General features: G+C 42.0%; 1 protein-coding gene across 9 annotated transcripts in view; it reads left to right on the forward strand.

Moving 5' to 3' along the window:
* The window catches only part of LOC123993549 (ETS-related transcription factor Elf-1-like), an 86317-nt gene that overhangs the window by 60520 nt on the left and 5871 nt on the right, over positions 1 to 19926 (forward strand). For 6 of the 9 annotated variants that reach the window (XM_046295820.1, XM_046295819.1, XM_046295817.1 and 3 more), the window contains 6 exons: positions 13490 to 13679; positions 13867 to 13974; positions 14475 to 14630; positions 17119 to 17202; positions 18043 to 18235; positions 19516 to 19881. In XM_046295820.1, the coding sequence (XP_046151776.1) occupies positions 13490 to 13679; positions 13867 to 13974; positions 14475 to 14630; positions 17119 to 17202; positions 18043 to 18235; positions 19516 to 19881 (1097 nt within the window). The remainder of the gene's footprint in view (positions 1 to 13489; positions 13680 to 13866; positions 13975 to 14474; positions 14631 to 17118; positions 17203 to 18042; positions 18236 to 19515; positions 19882 to 19926) is intronic. The other 3 variants (XM_046295825.1, XM_046295826.1, XM_046295824.1) reach the window with 2 other exon arrangements.

A 19926-nucleotide genomic window follows, 5' to 3' on the forward strand; every position in this document is an offset into this window, starting at 1 on the left:
CACCTGGTAGCTTGAAAAAAGCTCTTAAACTTAACTTATATATATTTAGTGCTAACACTAATGAAGTTGTCCATTTTGTTTTTGCCGGAGCTAGCTAGTCTGAAGGATTTATCTTTCCATATGGGGGCTGTTGGAATCGGAGAAAGCCACAGCCAGCCTAGTTTGCTGGACAGTAATGACTAGTCTTCATATATTGTATTTTACAGTCAATAAGTAGCTCCCTGAATCAGAGCCATGGTGTAATGATTTCATAATGATGTTTAGCTCAGTTTAGTGTCTGAAAGCTGCTATTAGAGTTCTATGGCAGCCTGCTATTAGAGTTCTATTGCAGCCTGCTATTAGAGTTATATGGCAGCCTGCTATTAGAGTTCTATTGCAGCCTGCTATTAGAGTTCTATTGCAGCCTGCTATGAGAGTTATATGGCAGCCTGCTAGTAGAGTTCTATGGCAGCCTGCTATTACAGTTATGTGGCAGCCTGCTATTAGAGTTCTATTGTAGCCTGCTATTAGAGTTCTATTGCAGCCTGCTATTAGAGTTCTATTGCAGCCTGCTATTAGAGTTATATGGCAGCCTGCTATTAGAGTTCTATTGCAGCCTGCTATTAGAGTTCTATTGCAGCCTGCTATGAGAGTTATATGGCAGCCTGCTAGTAGAGTTCTATTGCAGCCTGCTATTAGAGTTCTATTGCAGCCTGCTATTAGAGTTCTATTGCAGCCTGCTATTAGAGTTATATGGCAGCCTGCTATTAGAGTTCTATTGCAGCCTGCTATTAAAGTTATATGGCAGCCTGCTATTAGAGTTCTATTGCAGCCTGCTATTAGAGTTCTATTGCAGCCTGCTATTAGAGTTCTATTGCAGCCTGCTATTAGAGTTATATGGCAGCCTGCTATTAGAGTTCTATTGCAGCCTGCTATTAGAGTTATATGGCAGCCTGCTATTAGAGTTCTATTGCAGCCTGCTATTAGAGTTCTATTGCAGCCTGCTATGAGAGCCTGCTATATGGCAGCCTGCTAGTAGAGTTCTATGGCAGCCTGCTATTAGAGTTCTATGGCAGCCTGCTATTAGAGTTCTATGGCAGCCTGCTATTAGAGTTCTATTGCAGCCTGCTATTAGAGTTCTATTGCAGCCTGCTATTAGAGTTATATGGCAGCCTGCTATTAGAGTTATATGGCAGCCTGCTATTAGAGTTCTATTGCAGCCTGCTATTAGAGTTCTATTGCAGCCTGCTATTAGAGTTATATGGCAGCCTGCTATTAGAGTTCTATTGCAGCCTGCTATTAGAGTTATATGGCAGCCTGCTATTAGAGTTCTATTGCAGCCTGCTATTAGAGTTCTATTGCAGCCTGCTATGAGAGTTATATGGCAGCCTGCTAGTAGAGTTCTATGGCAGCCTGCTATTAGAGTTATATGGCAGCCTGCTATTAGAGTTCTATTGCAGCCTGCTATTAGAGTTCTATTGCAGCCTGCTATTAGAGTTCTATTGCAGCCTGCTATTAGAGTTATATGGCAGCCTGCTATTAGAGTTCTATTGCAGCCTGCTATTAGAGTTCTATTGCAGCCTGCTGTGGTCATACACTTACATTATTTACATCCACTCTCGCATTTAACTGAACAGTCATTCAAGTACAGAACTCCATAAGGTCTAGTCTCTCAAAAACACACCCCGTTTTAATTATTTCAGTTATCTGTGGTGTGGCAATGTTTGCCATTCACTTCCTCTATCAACCCCATTAGGGGATGTTAAAAGTAGGTAGGTGGGGCTAACAACGGCGTCATAGGCAGGTAAAGCAGAACTGAGTTGATTATAGGGGAACCTCTCACACACAGGGGCTTGCTTTCATAGCCAAAACTGGGAACTTGGAGATGAATATCACCTTGTGATTGTTATCTCTTTGGTTTCCCTAGAGGCAGCCATTATGGCTCTTGTGTAATTCGTTCTAAATTACATACTCTGTTTTACACCTTTAATTAGCTTAGAGTGCCTCTTGACTCCTTCTGTTCAACATGATACTGGTCCACCATGTTTTCGTGATACCGGGCCGCCATGCTTTCATGATACTGGGCCTCCATGCTTTCATTTACATTTACATTTACATTTAAGTCATTTAGCAGACGCATGGTACTGGGCCGCCATGTTTTCATGGTACTGGGCTGCCACGTTTTCATGGTACTGGGCCGCCACGCCTTCATGGTACTGGGTCACCACGCTTTCATGGTACTGGGCCGCCACATTTTCATGGTACTGGGCCAACACGTTTTCATGGTACTGGGCCATTTCTTTTTCTTGATACTGGGCGGCCATGTTTTCATGGTACTGGGTCGCCACGTTTTCATGGTACTGGGCCACTATGTTTTCATGATACCGGGCCGTTTCTTTTTCTTAATACTGGGCGGCCATGTTTTGATTACTGGGCCGCCATGTTTTCCTGTGTGGGGTGTATCACAACGGAGATTCACTAAGTTAGCCATTCTACAGATATAGCTCTTTTGTTACAAAACTGGAGCTGACATTGGTTATTGAGAATATCAAGTGCATCTTGTTTCCATTGATCATCCTTGAGATGTTTATACTAGAGGTCGACCGATTATGATTTTTCAACACTGATACAGATTATTGTAGGACCAAAAAAGCCGATACCGATTAATCGGCCGATTAAAAGGAAAATGTATTTGTAATCTGTATCATTACAACAATACTGAATTAACACTTATTTTAACTTAATATAATAAATCAATATAATCAATTTAGTCTCAAGTAGATAATGAAACATGTTCAATTAGGTTTAAATAATGCAAAAACAAAGTGTTGGCGAAAAGACGTAAAAGTGCAATATGTGCTATGTAAGAAAGCAAACGTTTCAGTTCCTTGCTCAGAACATGAGAACATATGAAAGCTGGTGGTTCCTTTTAACATGAGTCTTCAATATTCCCAGGTAAGAAGTTTTAGGTTGTAGTTATTATAGGACTATTTCCCTCTATACCATTTGTATTTCATTAACCTTTGACTATTGGATGTTCTTATAGGCACTTTAGTATGGCCAGTGTAACAGTATAGCCTCCGTCCCTCTCCTCGCTCCTCCCTGGGCTCGAACCAGCAACACAATGACAACAGCCACCCTCGAAGCAGCGTTACCTATGCAGAGCAAGGGGAACAACCACTCCAAGGCTCAGAGTGAGTGAAGTTTGAAACGCCATTTCACTTCGGTCACACCAGCCTCATCTTGGGAGTTGTTAGGTTTGAAGTCATAAACAGCACAATGCTTGATGCACAAGGGAGAGCTGCTGGCAAAACGCACAAAAGTGCTGTTTGAATGGATGTTTACTCGCCTGCTTCTGCCTACCACCGCTCAGTCAGATACTTAGATACTTGTATGCTTGTATGCTCAGTCAGATTATATGCAACACAGGACACGTTAGATAATATCTAGTAATATCATCAACCATGTGTAGTTAACTAGTGATTATGATTGATTGTTTTTTATAAGATAAGTTTAATACTAGCTAGCAACTTACCTTGGCTTACTGCATTTGCGTAACAGGCAGTCTCCATGTGGAGTGCAACAAGAGAGAGGTAGGTCGTTATTGCGTTGGACTAGTTAAGTGTATGTTTGCAAGATTTGATCCCCCGAGCTGACAGGGTGAAAATCTGTCTTTCTGCCCCTGAACAAGGCAGTTAACCCACCGTTCCTAGGCCATCATTGAAAATAAGAATGTTTTCTTAACTGACTTGTCTAGTTAAATAAAGATTGAATAAAGGTGTAAAAAGAAAAAAAAAATTGGCAAATGGGCGCCCCAATATACCGATTTCCGATTGTTATGAAAACTTGAAATCGGCCATTCCGATTAATCGGTCGACCTCTAGTTTATACTACTTGATTGGAGTCCACCTGTGGTCAACTCAATTGACGGGAAATGATTTGGAAGGGCACAAACCTGTCTATATAAGGTCCCACAGTTGACAATGCATGTCAGAACCAAACCAAGCCATGAGGTCGAAGGAATTGTCTGTAGAGCTCCGAGACAGGATTGTGTCAAGGCACAGATCTGGGGAAGGGTACCAAAACATCTCTGTAGCATTGAAGGTGGCCTCCATCATTCTTAATAACCTCTTAGGGGTAGGCGCGATGCAAATGTCTCAACTGGCCAATTGCCAGGGAAAATGCAGAGCGCCAGATTCAAATAAAATACTAAATGGAATAAGTTTGGAACCACCAAGACTCTTCCTAGAGCTGTCCACCTGGCCAAACTGAGCAATTGGGGGAAAATGGCCTTGGTCAGGGAGGTGACCAAGAACCCGATGGTCACTCTGACAGAGCTCCAGAGTTCCTCTGTGGAGATGTGAGAACCTTCCAGAAGGACAACCATCTCTGCAGCATTCCACCAATCAGGCCTTTATGGTAGAGTGGCCAGACAGAAGCCACTCCTCAGTAAAAGGCCCACTTGGAGTTTGCTAAAAGGCACCTAAAGGACTCTCAGACCATGAGAAACAAGATTCTCTGGTCTGATGAAACCAAGATTGAACTCTTTGGCCTGAATGTCAAGTGTCACGTTTGGAGGAAAGCTGGCACCATCCCTACAGTGAAGCATGGTGGCAGCATCATGCTGTGGGGATATTTTTCAGTGGCAGGGACTGGGAGACTTGTCAGGATCGAGAGAGAGATGAACAGAGCAAAGTACAGAGAGATCCTTGACGAAAATCTGATCCATAGCGCTCAGAATCTCAGACGGGTGAAGGTTCACCTTCAAATAAGACAATGACCCTAAGCACATAGCTAACACAACACAGGAGTGGCTTCGGGACAAGCCTCTGAATGGCCTTGAATGGCCCAGCCAGAGCCCGGACTTGAACCCGATCAAACATCTCTGGAGAGACCTGAAAATAGCTGTGCAGCGACGCTCCCTGTCCAACCTGACAGAGCTTGAGAGGATCTGCAGAGAAGAATGGGAAAAACTCCCCAAATACAGGTGGTCCAAGCTTGTAGTGTCTTACCCAAGAAGACTAGAGGCTGTAATCGCTGCCAATGGTGATACAACAAAGTACTGAGTAAAGGGTCTTATGTAAATGTGTAATTACAGTTGTAATTTTTTTATACATTTGCAAAAATGTTTTTGCTTTGTCATCATGGGGTATTGTGTGTAGATTGATGAGGGGAAAATAATTTAATTTATTTTAGAATAAGGCTGTAACATAATAAAATGTGGAACAAGTGAAGGGGTCTGAATAATTCCGAATGCACTGTATGCACAAAAGTTATCTCGCTGGCTAACTATTTGATCCTGCTTTGTGACAAACCCTCCAGGTGCAACTGAGCCCCATTATGTCAAAACAACAACAGTAGACAGACACAGACATCTTCTGCCCTGTCAGCAGATTCTGTGTGGGATTCGGTCTGTCATGGTCTGGTCCTGCTATGGAGGGGAGACAGTGTGGGGTTTAATACACTGCAGTGAACTCAGCAGACTCACTGGTGCTCTCTCACATCAGTGAACCCAGATGGGACTCCCTACTGACTGAGATGCTACTATAGTCTGAGTCCATAACGTCAATGACATTTCATCTTTTACAGTCAAGCGCACACAACAACAGCATCCTTCTGTACCATCACTCATTCATATATCCTTATGTACATGTTCCTTACCCCCTTACACTGTGTATAAGACAGTAGTTTTGGAATTGTTAGTTAGATTACTTGTTGGTTATCACTGCATTGTCGGAACTAGAAGCACAAGCATTTCGCTACACTCGCATTAACATCTGCTAACCATGTGTATGTGACAAATAAAATTTGATTTGATTTGATTTGATATTTTATACTTCCCAAGTGGTCTCGTGGCCAACTGTTGATCGTTAGTGGAAAATAATTTAGCATGGACTCTGTTCTGAAAATGCAGATATTGTCTGTGAAGTTACTAGACCAGTCGCTGAACTCATAGCTATGTTTACATAGTTTAATTGTATGGTAATGACCCATAGAGGATTAATGATTCAACATAATGTGTGTGTGTTGTGTGTGTGTGTGGCATTGTGCTTTTAGTGTACTGTTAGTTATCTGGTTAAAGTGTAGCATTGAGTGAATGTAGCCTTGGACTCCCTAGTCCCTCCGTGGGCTCAAGGCTCAAAGCTTAGACACCTGGAGTTCCCGGGGTTCAACCACAACAATGGAAACTTGTGCTTTAGAGGAGAGAGAGAAAGAGAGAGAGAGAGAGACCATAGAAATATAATTACTAAAATGGACAAGAATTACAAAAAAAATAAAAATAATAATGTTCCACAACATAACAAAGACTATCTCAAGGGATTGGAAAGGTAAAGTCCTACAACTCTGAACGTTGTTAGGCTATTCCATTAATACCGTTTTGGAAGTTTAAGTCAAAATGTTGTTACTGCCTTTCAGTATGGCTAAGTATTTGGCCACTAATTGTTTTCTAATGATTGAGAACTTGCATGAACTGTTTGGGCAGGTCAAAGCATCATAGATCATATGATAATCAGGCAATGAGCTGTAGTCTGCTGCCATCTCTTGGTTATTTTCAGAAACTGACACTGAATTAATTTGTTTCTTCTGGCTATGAGTGTAATCAGGCTATAATACTTAGCACCATTTCATAAAGAGCATTTTTGTTTGTTTGATATTTAGAATAGCTTAAACTGAAGTAAAAGACCTGCAAGCTAGGAGTCCTGCCTGCTCCATGTTTTTTTTCAAGCCGGGACTGGAGCTTTTAGGGCATGGGCCATGCCACAAATTCGGTGCCTTTTGAGATTTGTTACTTGGTGAAAAAAAACATTTGATTTGATCTAATTTTAACATTCTGTCATAAAGAGCACATGTTCAACCTAATAAAATACGTTTTCCCATTTCATAGTAAGTGCCTGTTTAGTGCCAAATAAAATAACAGGGTTGATGATGTCATCTTAAATCAGCCATGAATCACCTTGTGACAGGGGGAATGGAAGGTTGTTGTGTGCAGCAGGGATGGGCAATTGAATGCAAGCTGAAGCTTCACCATAAAACAATTACATTTCCACCACAAAACACCAGAAAATGTACAAATAGAGTAGAACCAGCTCACCTGCTTTTACACCATGATTTGGCTATTAGATGTTCAATATTTATTTTGAAAATAGTATTTAAAAGGTAATATTTTCATCATATTAAAAATGAGAGTTCAGTTCATGTAGCAAGGTTAACCTTAAAATGAGAGACAAAAGAAAATTTAAAATGAATCACTAATCACATTAAATAAATAATAATCTTTAGAAATTATACAATGATGATAAAAATGTGGAGACATTCTGGGGTTAAGTGGGTTAAAATTCCTGGAAGTCACAGAAGTGCATGGAGGGACATTTTGGCACTTAAGTCTTTATTCATGTACATTTATTTTTATTTTATTTATTGAATTCTCAATGTGGTCTGTATTGAAGGGCACATTATTGAATATAACATGCTTTTCAAAATTTGTGCACAATTTATACTTAACATATCAAAGGGACGCAAAAGACACTCATTTCGTGGAACCACCCACGTAATGGGAAAAAAACAACGGAAAGAGGTGCCATCCACACTGCTTCATGTTATGGTACTGTTGAAGACAGCAAAATAACAGTGTGCTGAAGGAAAATAAAACTGTTTGTTTACTCCACAAGGACCTCACACAATGAGAAATGAGAGAAGCTTGTTGTGTCCACATGTCCTGTCTGGATAACTGCCACATGTCCTGTCAGGATAACTGCCATGTCACATGGGTAGGCCAACTGTAGACAGTGTTTCCCCTACCATTGTATAGGGCGATATGTATTTAAATAGACCCTGGATGTTTGCATGCAACCTGCCTGGAAAATAAGCTAGAAGAAACACTGGTAGAAGCGGTCAGTGTTCAAAGGGTTGCCAGGTGGGCTTGGTTGCCATACGCTACAGTTTCTTACACACTGAGCATACCAAACATTAAGAACACCACCCTAATATTTAGTTGCTCCCCCCCATTTGCCCTCAGAACAGCCTCAATTTGTTGGGGCATGGACTCTACAAGGTGTCGAAAGCTATCCACAGGGATGCTGGCCCGTGTTGACTCCAATGAGTCCCACAATTGGGCTCCCGAATGGCGCAGCGGTCTAAGGCGTTGCATCTCAGTGCTAAAGGCGTCACTACAGACCCTGGTTTGATCCCGGGCTGTATCACAACCGGCCGTCATCGGGAGACCCATATAGGGCGGCGCACAATTGACCCAGTGTCGTCGGGGTTGGGCGAGGGTTTGGCCAGGGTAGGCCGTCATTGTAAAATAAGAATTTGTTCTTAACTGACTTGTCAAGTTAAATAAAGGTTAAATAAAATAAAAAAGTTGGCTGGATGTCCTTTGGGTGTTGGACCATTCTTGATACACACGGGAAACTGTTGAGCATGAAAAACCCAGCAGTCCTTGACACAAACCGGCGCGCCTGTCACCTAGTACCATAGCACATTCAAAGTCACTTAAATATTTTGTCTTGTTGATTCACACTCTGAATGACACACATGCACAATCCATTTCTCAATTGTCTCAAGGCTTAAAAATCCTTCTTTAACCTGTCTCCTCCCCTTCATCTACATGGATTGAAGTGGATTTAACAAGTTACATCAATAAGGGATCATAGCATTCACCTGGTCAGTCTATGTCGTGGAAAGAGCAGGTGTTCTTAATGTTTTTTTATGCTCAAGTGTACTCAGTTTGGCCAGAGCTCTGGTAATTTCCTCTTCCCATGTTCAGAAATGTTGTGCTGGAAATGAGGGAGCGTGTCTGGAATCCCCAGCAAAAAGACACAGGTATGAGGTATGAAAGGAGTGAATGGGTTGACAGTATTCAGGAGGTATGAAAGGAGTGAATGGGTTGACAGTGTTCATGAGGTATGATACTGTAGGAGTGAATGGGTTAACAGTGTTATTTTATTGAATTATATATATTTTTTAATTTCACCTTTATTTAACCATGTAGACCAGTTGAGAACAAGTTCTCATTTACAACTGCGACCTGGCCTAGATTTTTTTTAAAGTTACACATGGAATAAACAAACGTACAGTCAATAACACAATAGAAAGTATGGATAAACAGTGTGTGCAAATGTAGTATGATTAGGGAGGTAAAGCCATAAATAGGCCATAGTGGTGAAATAATTACAATTGAGCAATTAAACACTGGAGTGACAGATGTGCAGAAGATGAATGTGCAAGTAGAGATACTGAGGTGCAAAGGAGCAAAAAATAAATAACAATATGGGGATGAGGTAGTTGGGTGGGCTATTTACAGATGGGCTGTGTACAGATGCAATGATCGGTAAGCTGCTCTGACAGCTGATGTTTAAAGTCAGTGAGGGAGATATGAGACTCCAGCTTGAGTGATTTTTGCAATTCGTTCCAGTCATTGGCAGCAGAGAACTGGAAGAAAAGGCGGCCAAAGTAGGAGTTGGATTTGGGGATGACCAGTGTAGGCATGATTTGTAGGGATCCAGATTTTGGATTTTGGTGAAAGTGAAGCAGGGCAGGGCTTGGGCAAGTTGCTGCAGGGGGTGCTGAGCTGTTGGCCATGGTAGGTGTAGCCAGGTGGAAAGCATGGCCAGCCATAGAAAAATGCTTATTGAAATGATCGATTATCATAGATTTATCGGCGGTGACAGTGTTTCCTAGCCTCAGTGCAGTGGGCAGCTGGGAGGAGGTGCTTTTTGGAATTAGTGCTACAGGATGCAAATTTCTTTTTGAAAAAGCTAGCCTTAGCTTTCCTAACTGACTGAGTATATTGGTCCCTAACTTCCCTGAAAAGTTGCATATCGCAGGAGCTATTCGATGCCAATGCAGAAGCCACAGGAAGTTTTTGTGCTGGTCAAGGGCAGTCAAGTCTGGGATGAACCAAGGGCTATATCTGTTCTTAGTTCTACATTTTTTGAATGGGGCATGCTTATTTAAGCACTTTTAAAGAGCAACCAGGCATCCTCTACTGACGGGATGAGGTCACAGCTGGGAGCTGAGGGGGGTCGGTCCTTCTGTAGCTCAGTTGGTAGAGCATGGCGCTTGTAACGCCAGGGTAGTGGGTTCGATCCCCGGGACCACCCATACGTAGAATGTATGCACACATGACTGTAAGTCGCTTTGGATAAAAGCGTCTGCTAAATGGCATATATTATATATTATTATTTAGGTCAATATCCTTCCAGGACACCCGGGCCAGGTCATGGTCGTTTGACCTCAAACCCATTACGCACGCAGGCAATGAGGCAGTGATCACTGAGATCCTGCTTGAAGAAAGAGGTGTATTTGGAGGGCAGGTTGGTCATGGTGATATCTAAGAGGGGGGTGCCCATGGTTACGGATTTAGGGTTGTACCTGGTAGGTTCCTTGATAATTTGTGTGAGATTGAGGGCATCTATCTTAAATTGTAGGACATCCGGGGTGTTAAGCATGTCCCAGTTTAGGTCACCTAACAGAACAAACTCTGAAGCTAGATGGGGGGCAATCAATTCACAAATGGTGTCCAGGGCACAGCTGGGAGCTGAGGGGGGTCGGTATAGCAGGCGGCAACAGTGAGAGACTTATTTCTGGAGAGAGTAATTTTCAGAATTAGTAGTTCGAACTGTTTGGGTATGGACCTGGAAAGTATGACATTACTTTGCAGGCTATCTCTGCAGTAGACTGCAACTCCGCCCCCTTTGGCAGTTCTATCTTGACGGAAGATGTTATAGTTGGGTATGGAAATCTCTGAATTTTTGGTGGCCTTCCTGAGCCAGGATTCAGACACGGCAAGGACATCAGGGTTAGCAGAGTGTGCTAAAGCAGTGAGTAAAACAAACTTAGGGAGGAGGCTTCTGATGTTGACATGCATGAAACCAAGGCTTTTTCGATCACAGAAGTCAACAAATGAGGGTGCCTGGGGACATGCAGGGCCTGGGTTTACCTCCACATCACCCGCAGAACAGAGAAGGAGTAGTATGAGGGTGCGGCTAAAGGCTATCATAACTGGTCGCCTAGAGCGTTGGGGGCAGAGAATAAGAGGAGCAGGTTTCTGGGCATGGTAGAATATATTCAGGGCATAATGCGCAGACAGGGGTGTGGTGGGGTGCGGGTAAGGTGGAGGTAAGCCCAGGCACTGGGTGATGATGAGAGAGGTTTTATTTCTGGACATGCTGGTTGTAATGGGTGAGGTCACCGCATATGTTGGAGGAGGGACAAAGGAGGTATCAGGGGTATGAGGAGTGGGACTAGGGGCTCCACTGTGAACTAAAGCAGTGAATAAAACAAACTTAGGGAGGAGGCTTCTGATGTTAACGTGCATGAAACCAAGGTTTTACGGTTACAGAAGTCAACAAATGAGAGTGCCTGGGGAATGGGATTGGTGCTGGGGGCTGCAGGGCCTGGGTTAACCTCTACATCACCAGAGGAACAGAGGATGAGTAGGATAAGGGTACGGCTAAAGGGTATAAGAACTGGTCGTATAGTGCGTTCGGAACAGAGATTAAAAGGAGCAGATTTCTGGGTGTCGGAAGAATAGATTCAAGGCATAATGTACAGACAAGGGCATGGTAGGATGTGAGTACAGTGGAGGTAAACCTAGGCATTGAGTGACGATGAGAGAGGTTTTGTTTCTAGAGGCACCAGTTAAGCCAGGTGAGGTCACCGCATGTGTGGGGTGTGGAAAGAAAAGGGCTTGCTAAGGCATATTGAGCAGAGCTGGGGGCTCTATAGGGAAATAAGACAATAATCACTAACCAAAACAGCAATAGACAAGGCATATTGACATTAGGGAGAGGCATGTGTAGCCGAATGATCATAGGGTCCAATGAGTAGCACTAGATGAGTCAGGGAGCCAATTCAGTAGTCGCTACTATGCTAGGTGAGCTGGAGACACGGCGATTCAGTCCGCTAGCGGGCCGGGGGTAGCAGATGAGCCTCAGGCGACGTCGCAATGGAAGAGCCTGTTGAATCCACCTCGGATGGTTACGTCGGTAGACCAGTCGTGATGGATCGGTGGGGCTCCGTGTCGGCAGTAAAAGGTCCAGTCCAATTGACAAAAGAGGTATTGTAGCCCAAGAATTGGCTGGTGGACCTCTTTGGCTAGCCGGGAGACGGGCTTTGCTCGAGGCTAGCTCCAGGCTAACTGGTGCTTGTTTCGGGACAGAGACATTAGCCAGGAGTAGCCACTCGGATAGCAGATAGCTAGCTGCAATGATTCGGTGTAATGGTTCAGAGCTTGCGGTTGGAATCCGGAGATGTGGTAGAATTAGTAGTTCGGGACCGAGAGACTGAAAAACAGCTTCTATCTCAAGGCCATCAGACTGTTAAATAGCCACCACTAACATTGAGTGGCTGCAGCCAACACACTGACACTGACCCAACTCCAGCCATTTTAATAATGGGAATTGATGGAAATGATGTAAATATATCACTAGCCACTTTAAACAATGCTACCTTATATAATGTTACTTTTATTCATCTCATATGCATATGTATATACTGTACTCTACAACATCGACTGCATCCTTATGTAACACATGTATCACTAGCCACTTTAACTATGCCACTTTGTTTACTTTGTCTACACACTCATCTCATATGTATATACTGTACTCGATACCATCTACTGTATGCTGCTCTGTACCATCACTCATTCATATATCCTTATGTACATGTTCCTTATCCCCTTACACTGTGTATAAGACAGTAGTTTTGGAATTGTTAGTTAGATTACTTGTTGGTTATCACTGCATTGTCGGAACTAGAAGCACAAGCATTTCGTCACTGTTAACATCTGCTAACCATGTGTATGTGACAAATAAAATTTGATTTGATTTGATTTGATTTGGTAGGGAAAAAGCATTCTGATATTCTTTCAAAATATATATGTAGCTTTATTACCAGCAGTTTTTCAATTCTTGTTAGGATGAGGCCATGTTGGCCACATGAAAAATATGGGTTTATGTAGATATGTCGAGCTCTCGCTCTGTCTGTCTGTCTGTCTGTCTGTCTGTCTGTCTGTCTGTCTGTCTGTCTGTCTGTCTGTCTGTCTGTCTGTCTGTCTGTCTGTCTGTCTGTCTGTCTGTCTGTCTGTCTGTCTCAGTCTGTCTGTTTTTCTCTCTGTCTCTCTCTCTCTTTGTCTTTCTGCCTCTCACTGTCTCTCTCTCTTTCTCTTTCTTAGTAGTTCATTTTGTTCAGCTGCATGGGGATCAAGCCAATGTGTGAGATATACCAGAGCAACTGTAAAAGCACAGTGTATACGTCCACATTAACTTTACAAAGGTTGTAGTACTTAAAGGATATAAGATAAAAAACCAAGCAAAAGACATGTCATTCTGGGGTCTAACGTCTGTGGTCTAACGCCTGTGGTCTAACGTCTGTGGACTAACGACTGTGGTCTAACGTCTGTGGTCTAACGTTTGTGGTCTAACGTCTGTGGACTAACGACTGTGGTCTAACGTCTGTGGTCTAACGTCTGTGGTCTAACAACTGTGGTCTCTGTCTTCTGTTGGCCTCTCTGTGTGTCCAGCTGGATGATCCGTCCGTGTTCCCAGCAGTCATCGTGGAACAGGTGCCCGCTGCTGACCTCATGCAGGTCTACTCGGGCATGGAGTCGGACGAGGTGACCAACGGCATTATGGTGGACAACACTGTACATGTGATGGAGGAGCCCATTATGGTCGGAGACGTGGGCCTCTCAGGTGAGGGGGAGGAGGGCATGATATGCATGCATGCCTAGGGGGTAGGAGCTAGGAGTTGATTCCGGACAGGGCCTGGTACTATCTAAATTACCTAGAATTCACCCTTATTTATTGTAATATCCTTTCAAGTTTGCCTCTAAAGCTGTCTGTTTCTTGTTCTGATGACAATCCCTGTCTGATTGGCCAGTAGAAAGGACTGTATCGGGTACAGAGGATAACATGGAGACCAATGAGGCTGCGGCAGCCCTTCTTAACATGGAGTCACCAAACAACATTCTGGATGAGAAACGCATGAGTACGAATTCTGTTCTGTTGTTGCTACTCTCTAGGAGGTTAGGGGAAGGAGTATTTTTTTGTAATGTTGGTACCACATGTGTATTAACTGAATCCAACTTCTACCCCAGAGCATTTATCTTGTGGGTTTTATTTTATCTGACCTAGTATTGATTCCGTGCTCTTTTCAAGATTCTATTCTGGATTTTCAATTTCTTTACCTTTGATATTGAATACAGCATTGTTGAGGAAGAGCTTGTAAATAAGCATTTTACCTTGCCGTATACACCTGTTTTATCCTGTGGAGGTGATAATTACATTTTGATTTGATTTATCACTTTGTTAAAACCTGCACATTTTTGATGAAGGTATGCAGTTTAATTTGTATGCCGTTTCATTTGTAGTATTTCCACTAACTCCTGTCATTATCTCTGACTGTTGCTTTAGTTCAGTCTCACAATAATATTACAGAACTAGGAGTCATAATATTGAGTGTACTACTGTTTTCTCTTGTTGTTGTAGTTCATACGTACGGGACCATGTTGGAGTCTGACTACACCTACATCCACCTGCGGCCGGAGCCCAACGGCTGCATGGATGTATCGCTGGACGATGAAACATCCTCCATGGACGAGATCCCTCAGAAGAGCGTGTCCAAACCACAGAGGAAAACCAAAAGTACTGCAGGGGTTCTACTGGAGTCTAGGGAGCAGTGTTACAACACATGATTTAGTCTTGTTTTTAATCTTCTATATGAAGATGTTCCACTTACTCTCATTTTTCAAAGAGATATGCTTTTAAGAGTTACACAGGAGTATACAGAAAAATATATTTGCCTATAGCCTTATTAACCATAGTTTATGGCCTTATTAACCATAGTTTATAGCCTTATTAACCATAGCTTATAGCCTTATTAATCACAGCTTATAGCCTTAATAGCTTTATTAACCATAGTTTACAGCCTAATTAACCATAGCGTATAGCCTTATTAACCATATCTTATAGCCTTATTAACCATAGCTTACAGCCTTATTAACCATAGCTTATAGCCTTATTAACCATAGCTTAAAGCCTTATTAACCATAGCTTAAAGCCTTATTAACCATAGCTTAAAGCCTTATTAACCATAGCTTATAGCCTTATTAACCATAGCGTATAGCCTTATTAACCATAGCGTATAGCCTTATTAACCATAGCGTATAGCCTTATTAACCATAGCTTATAGCCTTATTAACCATAGCTTATAGCCTTATTAACCATAGCGTATAGCCTTATTAACCATAGCTTATAGCCTTATTAACCATAGCTTATAGCCTTATTAACCATAGCTTATAGCCTTATTAACCTTAGCTTATAGCCTTATTAACCATAGTTTGTAGCCTTATTAACCTTAGCTTATAGCCTTATTAACCATAGCTTATAGCCTTATTAACCATAGCTTATAGCCTTATTAACCATAGTTTGTAGCCTTATTAACCTTAGCTTATAGCCTTATTAACCATAGCTTATAGCCTTATTAACCATAGTTTATAGCCTTATTAACCTTAGTTTATAGCCTTATTAACCATAGTTAATAGCCTTATTAACCATAGCTTATAGCCTTATTAACCATAGTTTATAGCCTTATTAACCATAGCTTATAGCCTTATTAACCATAGCTTATAGCCTTATTAACCATAGTTTGTAGCCTTATTAACCTTAGCTTATAGCCTTATTAACCTTAGTTTGTAGCCTTATTAACCATAGCTTATAGCCTTATTAACCATAGTTTATAGCCTTATTAACCATAGCTTATAGCCTTATTAACCATAGCTTATAGCTTTATTAACCATAGTTTGTAGCCTTATTAACCATAGCTTATAGCCTTATTAACCATAGTTTATAGCCTTATTAACCATAGCTTATAGCCTTATTAACCATAGCTTATAGCCTTATTAACCATAGTTTGTAGCCTTATTAACCTTAGTTTATAGCCTTATTAACCATAGTTTATAGCCTTATTAACCATAGCTTATAGCCTTATTAACCACAGTTTATAGCCTTATTAACCATAGCTTATAGCCTTATTAACCATAGCTTATAGCCTTATTAACCATAGTTTGTAGCCTTATTAACCTTAGCTTATAGCCTTATTAACCATAGCTTATAGCCTTATTAACCATAGTTTGTAGCCTTATTAACCTTAGCTTATAGCCTTATTAACCATATCTTATAGCCTTATTAACCATAGCTTACAGCCTTATTAACCATAGTTTGTAGCCTTATTAACCATATCTTATAGCCTTATTAACCATAGCTTACAGCCTTATTAACCATAGTTTGTAGCCTTATTAACCATAGCTTAAAGCCTTATTAACCATAGTTTGTAGCCTTATTAACCATAGCTTATAGCCTTATTAACCATAGTTTGTAGCCTTATTAACCTTAGCTTATAGCCTTATTAACCATAGCTTAAAGCCTTATTAACCATAGTTTGTAGCCTTATTAACCATAGCTTATAGCCTTATTAACCATAGTTTGTAGCCTTATTAACCTTAGCTTATAGCCTTATTAACCATAGTTTGTAGCCTTATTAACCTTAGCTTATAGCCTTATTAACCATAGCTTATAGCCTTATTAACCTTAGCTTATAGCCTTATTAACCTTAGCTTATAGCCTTATTAACCTTAGCTTATAGCCTTATTAACCATAGTTTGTAGCCTTATTAACCTTAGCTTATAGCCTTATTAACCATAGCTTATAGCCTTATTAACCATAGCTTATAGCCTTATTAACCATAGTTTGTAGCCTTATTAACCATAGCTTATAGCCTTATTAACCATAGTTTGTAGCCTTATTAACCTTAGCTTATAGCCTTATTAACCATAGCTTAAAGCCTTATTAACCATAGTTTGTAGCCTTATTAACCATAGCTTATAGCCTTATTAACCATAGTTTGTAGCCTTATTAACCTTAGCTTATAGCCTTATTAACCATAGCTTATAGCCTTATTAACCTTAGCTTATAGCCTTATTAACCTTAGCTTATAGCCTTATTAACCATAGCTTATAGCATTCATATTAGCAAATTGTTCATACAGTGCTGACATTTTTATTTATTTAGTCAATAACAGGGATGTGGTTAATTGGGTGTCACAGTGTTGACCTTTACCCTTTTCCTGTCTTAGTGCGCAAGCCTCGGCCGGTGCGCCCCTGCTCCCCCATTACCACTCCCAACCTACCACTCAAGAAGAAGAGCAAGGAGGGCAAAGGTGAGCGTTCATCTCAACCAGTTCACCTCTCAAAAAAAAGCCAATCAAAATCAAGGTTTCTCCTGGGCCCTTCTCAATCAGCTTGCTTCTTGAAAAAATAGCCAATCGAAATCAAGTTCTCTCCTGGGCCCTTCTCAATCAGTTTGTTTATTGAAAAAACAGGCAATTGAAATCAAGGTATCTCCTGGTTCCTTCTGTAAGCTACTGTGCATGTTTCTGCTTGTAGAGTGGTGTAATCAGCAACCGGCAACCAGCAGCCCAGCCCCTGTAGTCCAGTTGGGTTGGACCTCAGCTTGCTAATTGACGAGCTGCTCTCAACGTGCTGTGTTTCACAGGGAAATAAGTGATTGCGCGCTGGAGGGTACATTGATGAACTACTGATAAAACCCTTTTCCCCTCTCCTTGTGTGTGTCTCCTTCCACGTCACATAGAGATAGGGAGAGGGGCTTGGTTCAGCCGCACACATATACATTATGCTGTCACGGTGGCTGCTGGAGGGGTTGCTGTTTTTAACTAATTCTGGCCTAACTGTTTCTCAAACAAGAGTCATTTACTGCCAGAGCCCCATCCAATGCATTTATTTTCCAAGCCTAGGTACATACTGTACATAGCAGACGAGAACAGCACATTTATTTATTTAGGTTATGAGGGAAAACTGCAATTACATCTCTGCCTATTATGGACAGGTGTAGCAGAACTACACGCTCACATGTACTGTATTAGACTCATATGTACTGTATTAGACTGACATGTACTGTATTATACTCACACATACTCTATTAGACTGACATGTACTGTATTAGTTCAAACTGTGAATTGTTCCTTTCTCCCCCTATGTAGGGAACACCATCTACCTATGGGAGTTTCTCCTGGCCCTGTTGCAGGACAAGAACACCTGTCCCAAGTACATCAAGTGGACACAGAGGGAGAAGGGCATCTTTAAGCTGGTGGACTCCAAGGCCGTGTCCAAACTGTGGGGCAAACACAAGAACAAACCTGACATGAACTATGAAACCATGGGCAGGGCACTCAGGTGAGAGGAAGGACACACATGGCGTTGGCCTACATCACAGACATCACAGACATAGAGTTACGAAGGCTATCAAGCTAAAATGTCTGTGGCCCTGTTGCAGTAAATAGCTAAATGTCTGTAGCCCTGTTGCAGTAAATAGCTAAATGTCTGTAGCCCTGTTGCAGTAAATAGTTAAATGTCTGTGGCCCTGTTGCAGTAAATAGCTAAATGTCTGTGGCCCTGTTGCAGTAAATAGCTAAATGTCTGTAGCCCTGTTGCAGTAAATAGCTAAATGTCTGTGGCCCTGTTGCAGTAAATAGCTAAATGTCTGTGGCCCTGTTGCAGTAAATAGCTAAATGTCTGTGGCCCTGTTGCAGTAAATAGCTAAAGGTCTGTGGCCCTGTTACAGTAAATAGTTAAATGTCTGTGGCCCTGTTGCAGTAAATAGCTAAATGTCTGTGCTCCTGTTGCAGTAAATAGTTAAATGTCTGTGGCCCTGTTGCAGTAAATAGCTAAATGTCTGTGGCCCTGTTGCAGTAAATAGTTAAATGTCTGTGGCCCTGTTGCAGTAAATAGCTACATGTCTGTGGCCCTGTTGCAGTAAATAGCTAAATGTCTGTGGCCCTGTTGCAGTAAATAGCTAAATGTCTGTGGCCCTGTTGCAGTAAATAGCTAAATGTCTGTGGCCCTGTTGCAGTAAATAGTTAAATGTCTGTGGCCCTGTTGCAGTAAATAGCTACATGTCTGTGGCCCTGTTGCAGTAAATAGTTAAATGGAAAGTGGCCCTGTTGCAGTAAATAGTTAAATGGAAAGTGGCCCTGTTGCAGTAAATAGTTAAATGGAAAGTGGAGTAGGTGCTTCTAGATGGCACAGACAACAAACAGTATGTTGTGTTGTACCGACATAATACAATCATATCTCATCTGCATTCCTTTCTCCTCTTGAAGGCAGTATTATAACATCAGTGTCTGTTATGAAACATAACTGGGAAAAATATTGCATACAGCGAGCAAGGCACTCAGACCCCAGAAATCCTTTGTACCAGGAGTTTAAGTCACGTCTCGCAGGTCAACATTATCAAGGACCCAAGGCATAAAAGAAATATTCACTGACACTTTATTTAAAGTGGACCTTATTCAAGCCATGGTCATGATCATTCAAAACGCAGGCTAGCAGGGTAGAAAGGAAAGTTCTCCATTGAAGTCAATGGTGAAAAGTGCTGAAACTTTCCTCAAGTCTCTTTCTGTTTGTAATGTTTATTCAATGCCACAAACATCTTACCTTACCTGTCCCTACCTAAGGTATTACTACCAGCGTGGTATCTTGGCTAAGGTGGAGGGTCAGCGGCTGGTCTACCAGTTTAAAGACATGCCCCCCGACCTAGTGGTGATTGACGACGAGGACCCATGCCCCGACCTCACCTCTGGCTACGGGGGCCAGCGCCCCAGCCACCACGGCCGGGGAGGCTCCAGAGGGGGGCAGGGTAAAATCCATGCCCATGGGCACCGTCCTATATCGGTAAAACAAGTGAAGAGAGAGCCCATTGATATGGATGGAGGGCTGTACCATGAGGTCAATGGTAAACAGGCAGAACACATGATCCAGACGGTCCATGTGCTGCAGCCCAACCAGAGGGCGGCTGTGCCGGCCTCCACACACACTTTGAGGTGAGATAGATGGCAACCTGGCAAATGTACACACACGCACATTCA

This window comes from Oncorhynchus gorbuscha, linkage group LG13 (assembly GCF_021184085.1).
Source record: "Oncorhynchus gorbuscha isolate QuinsamMale2020 ecotype Even-year linkage group LG13, OgorEven_v1.0, whole genome shotgun sequence".
NCBI lineage: Eukaryota > Metazoa > Chordata > Actinopteri > Salmoniformes > Salmonidae > Oncorhynchus > Oncorhynchus gorbuscha.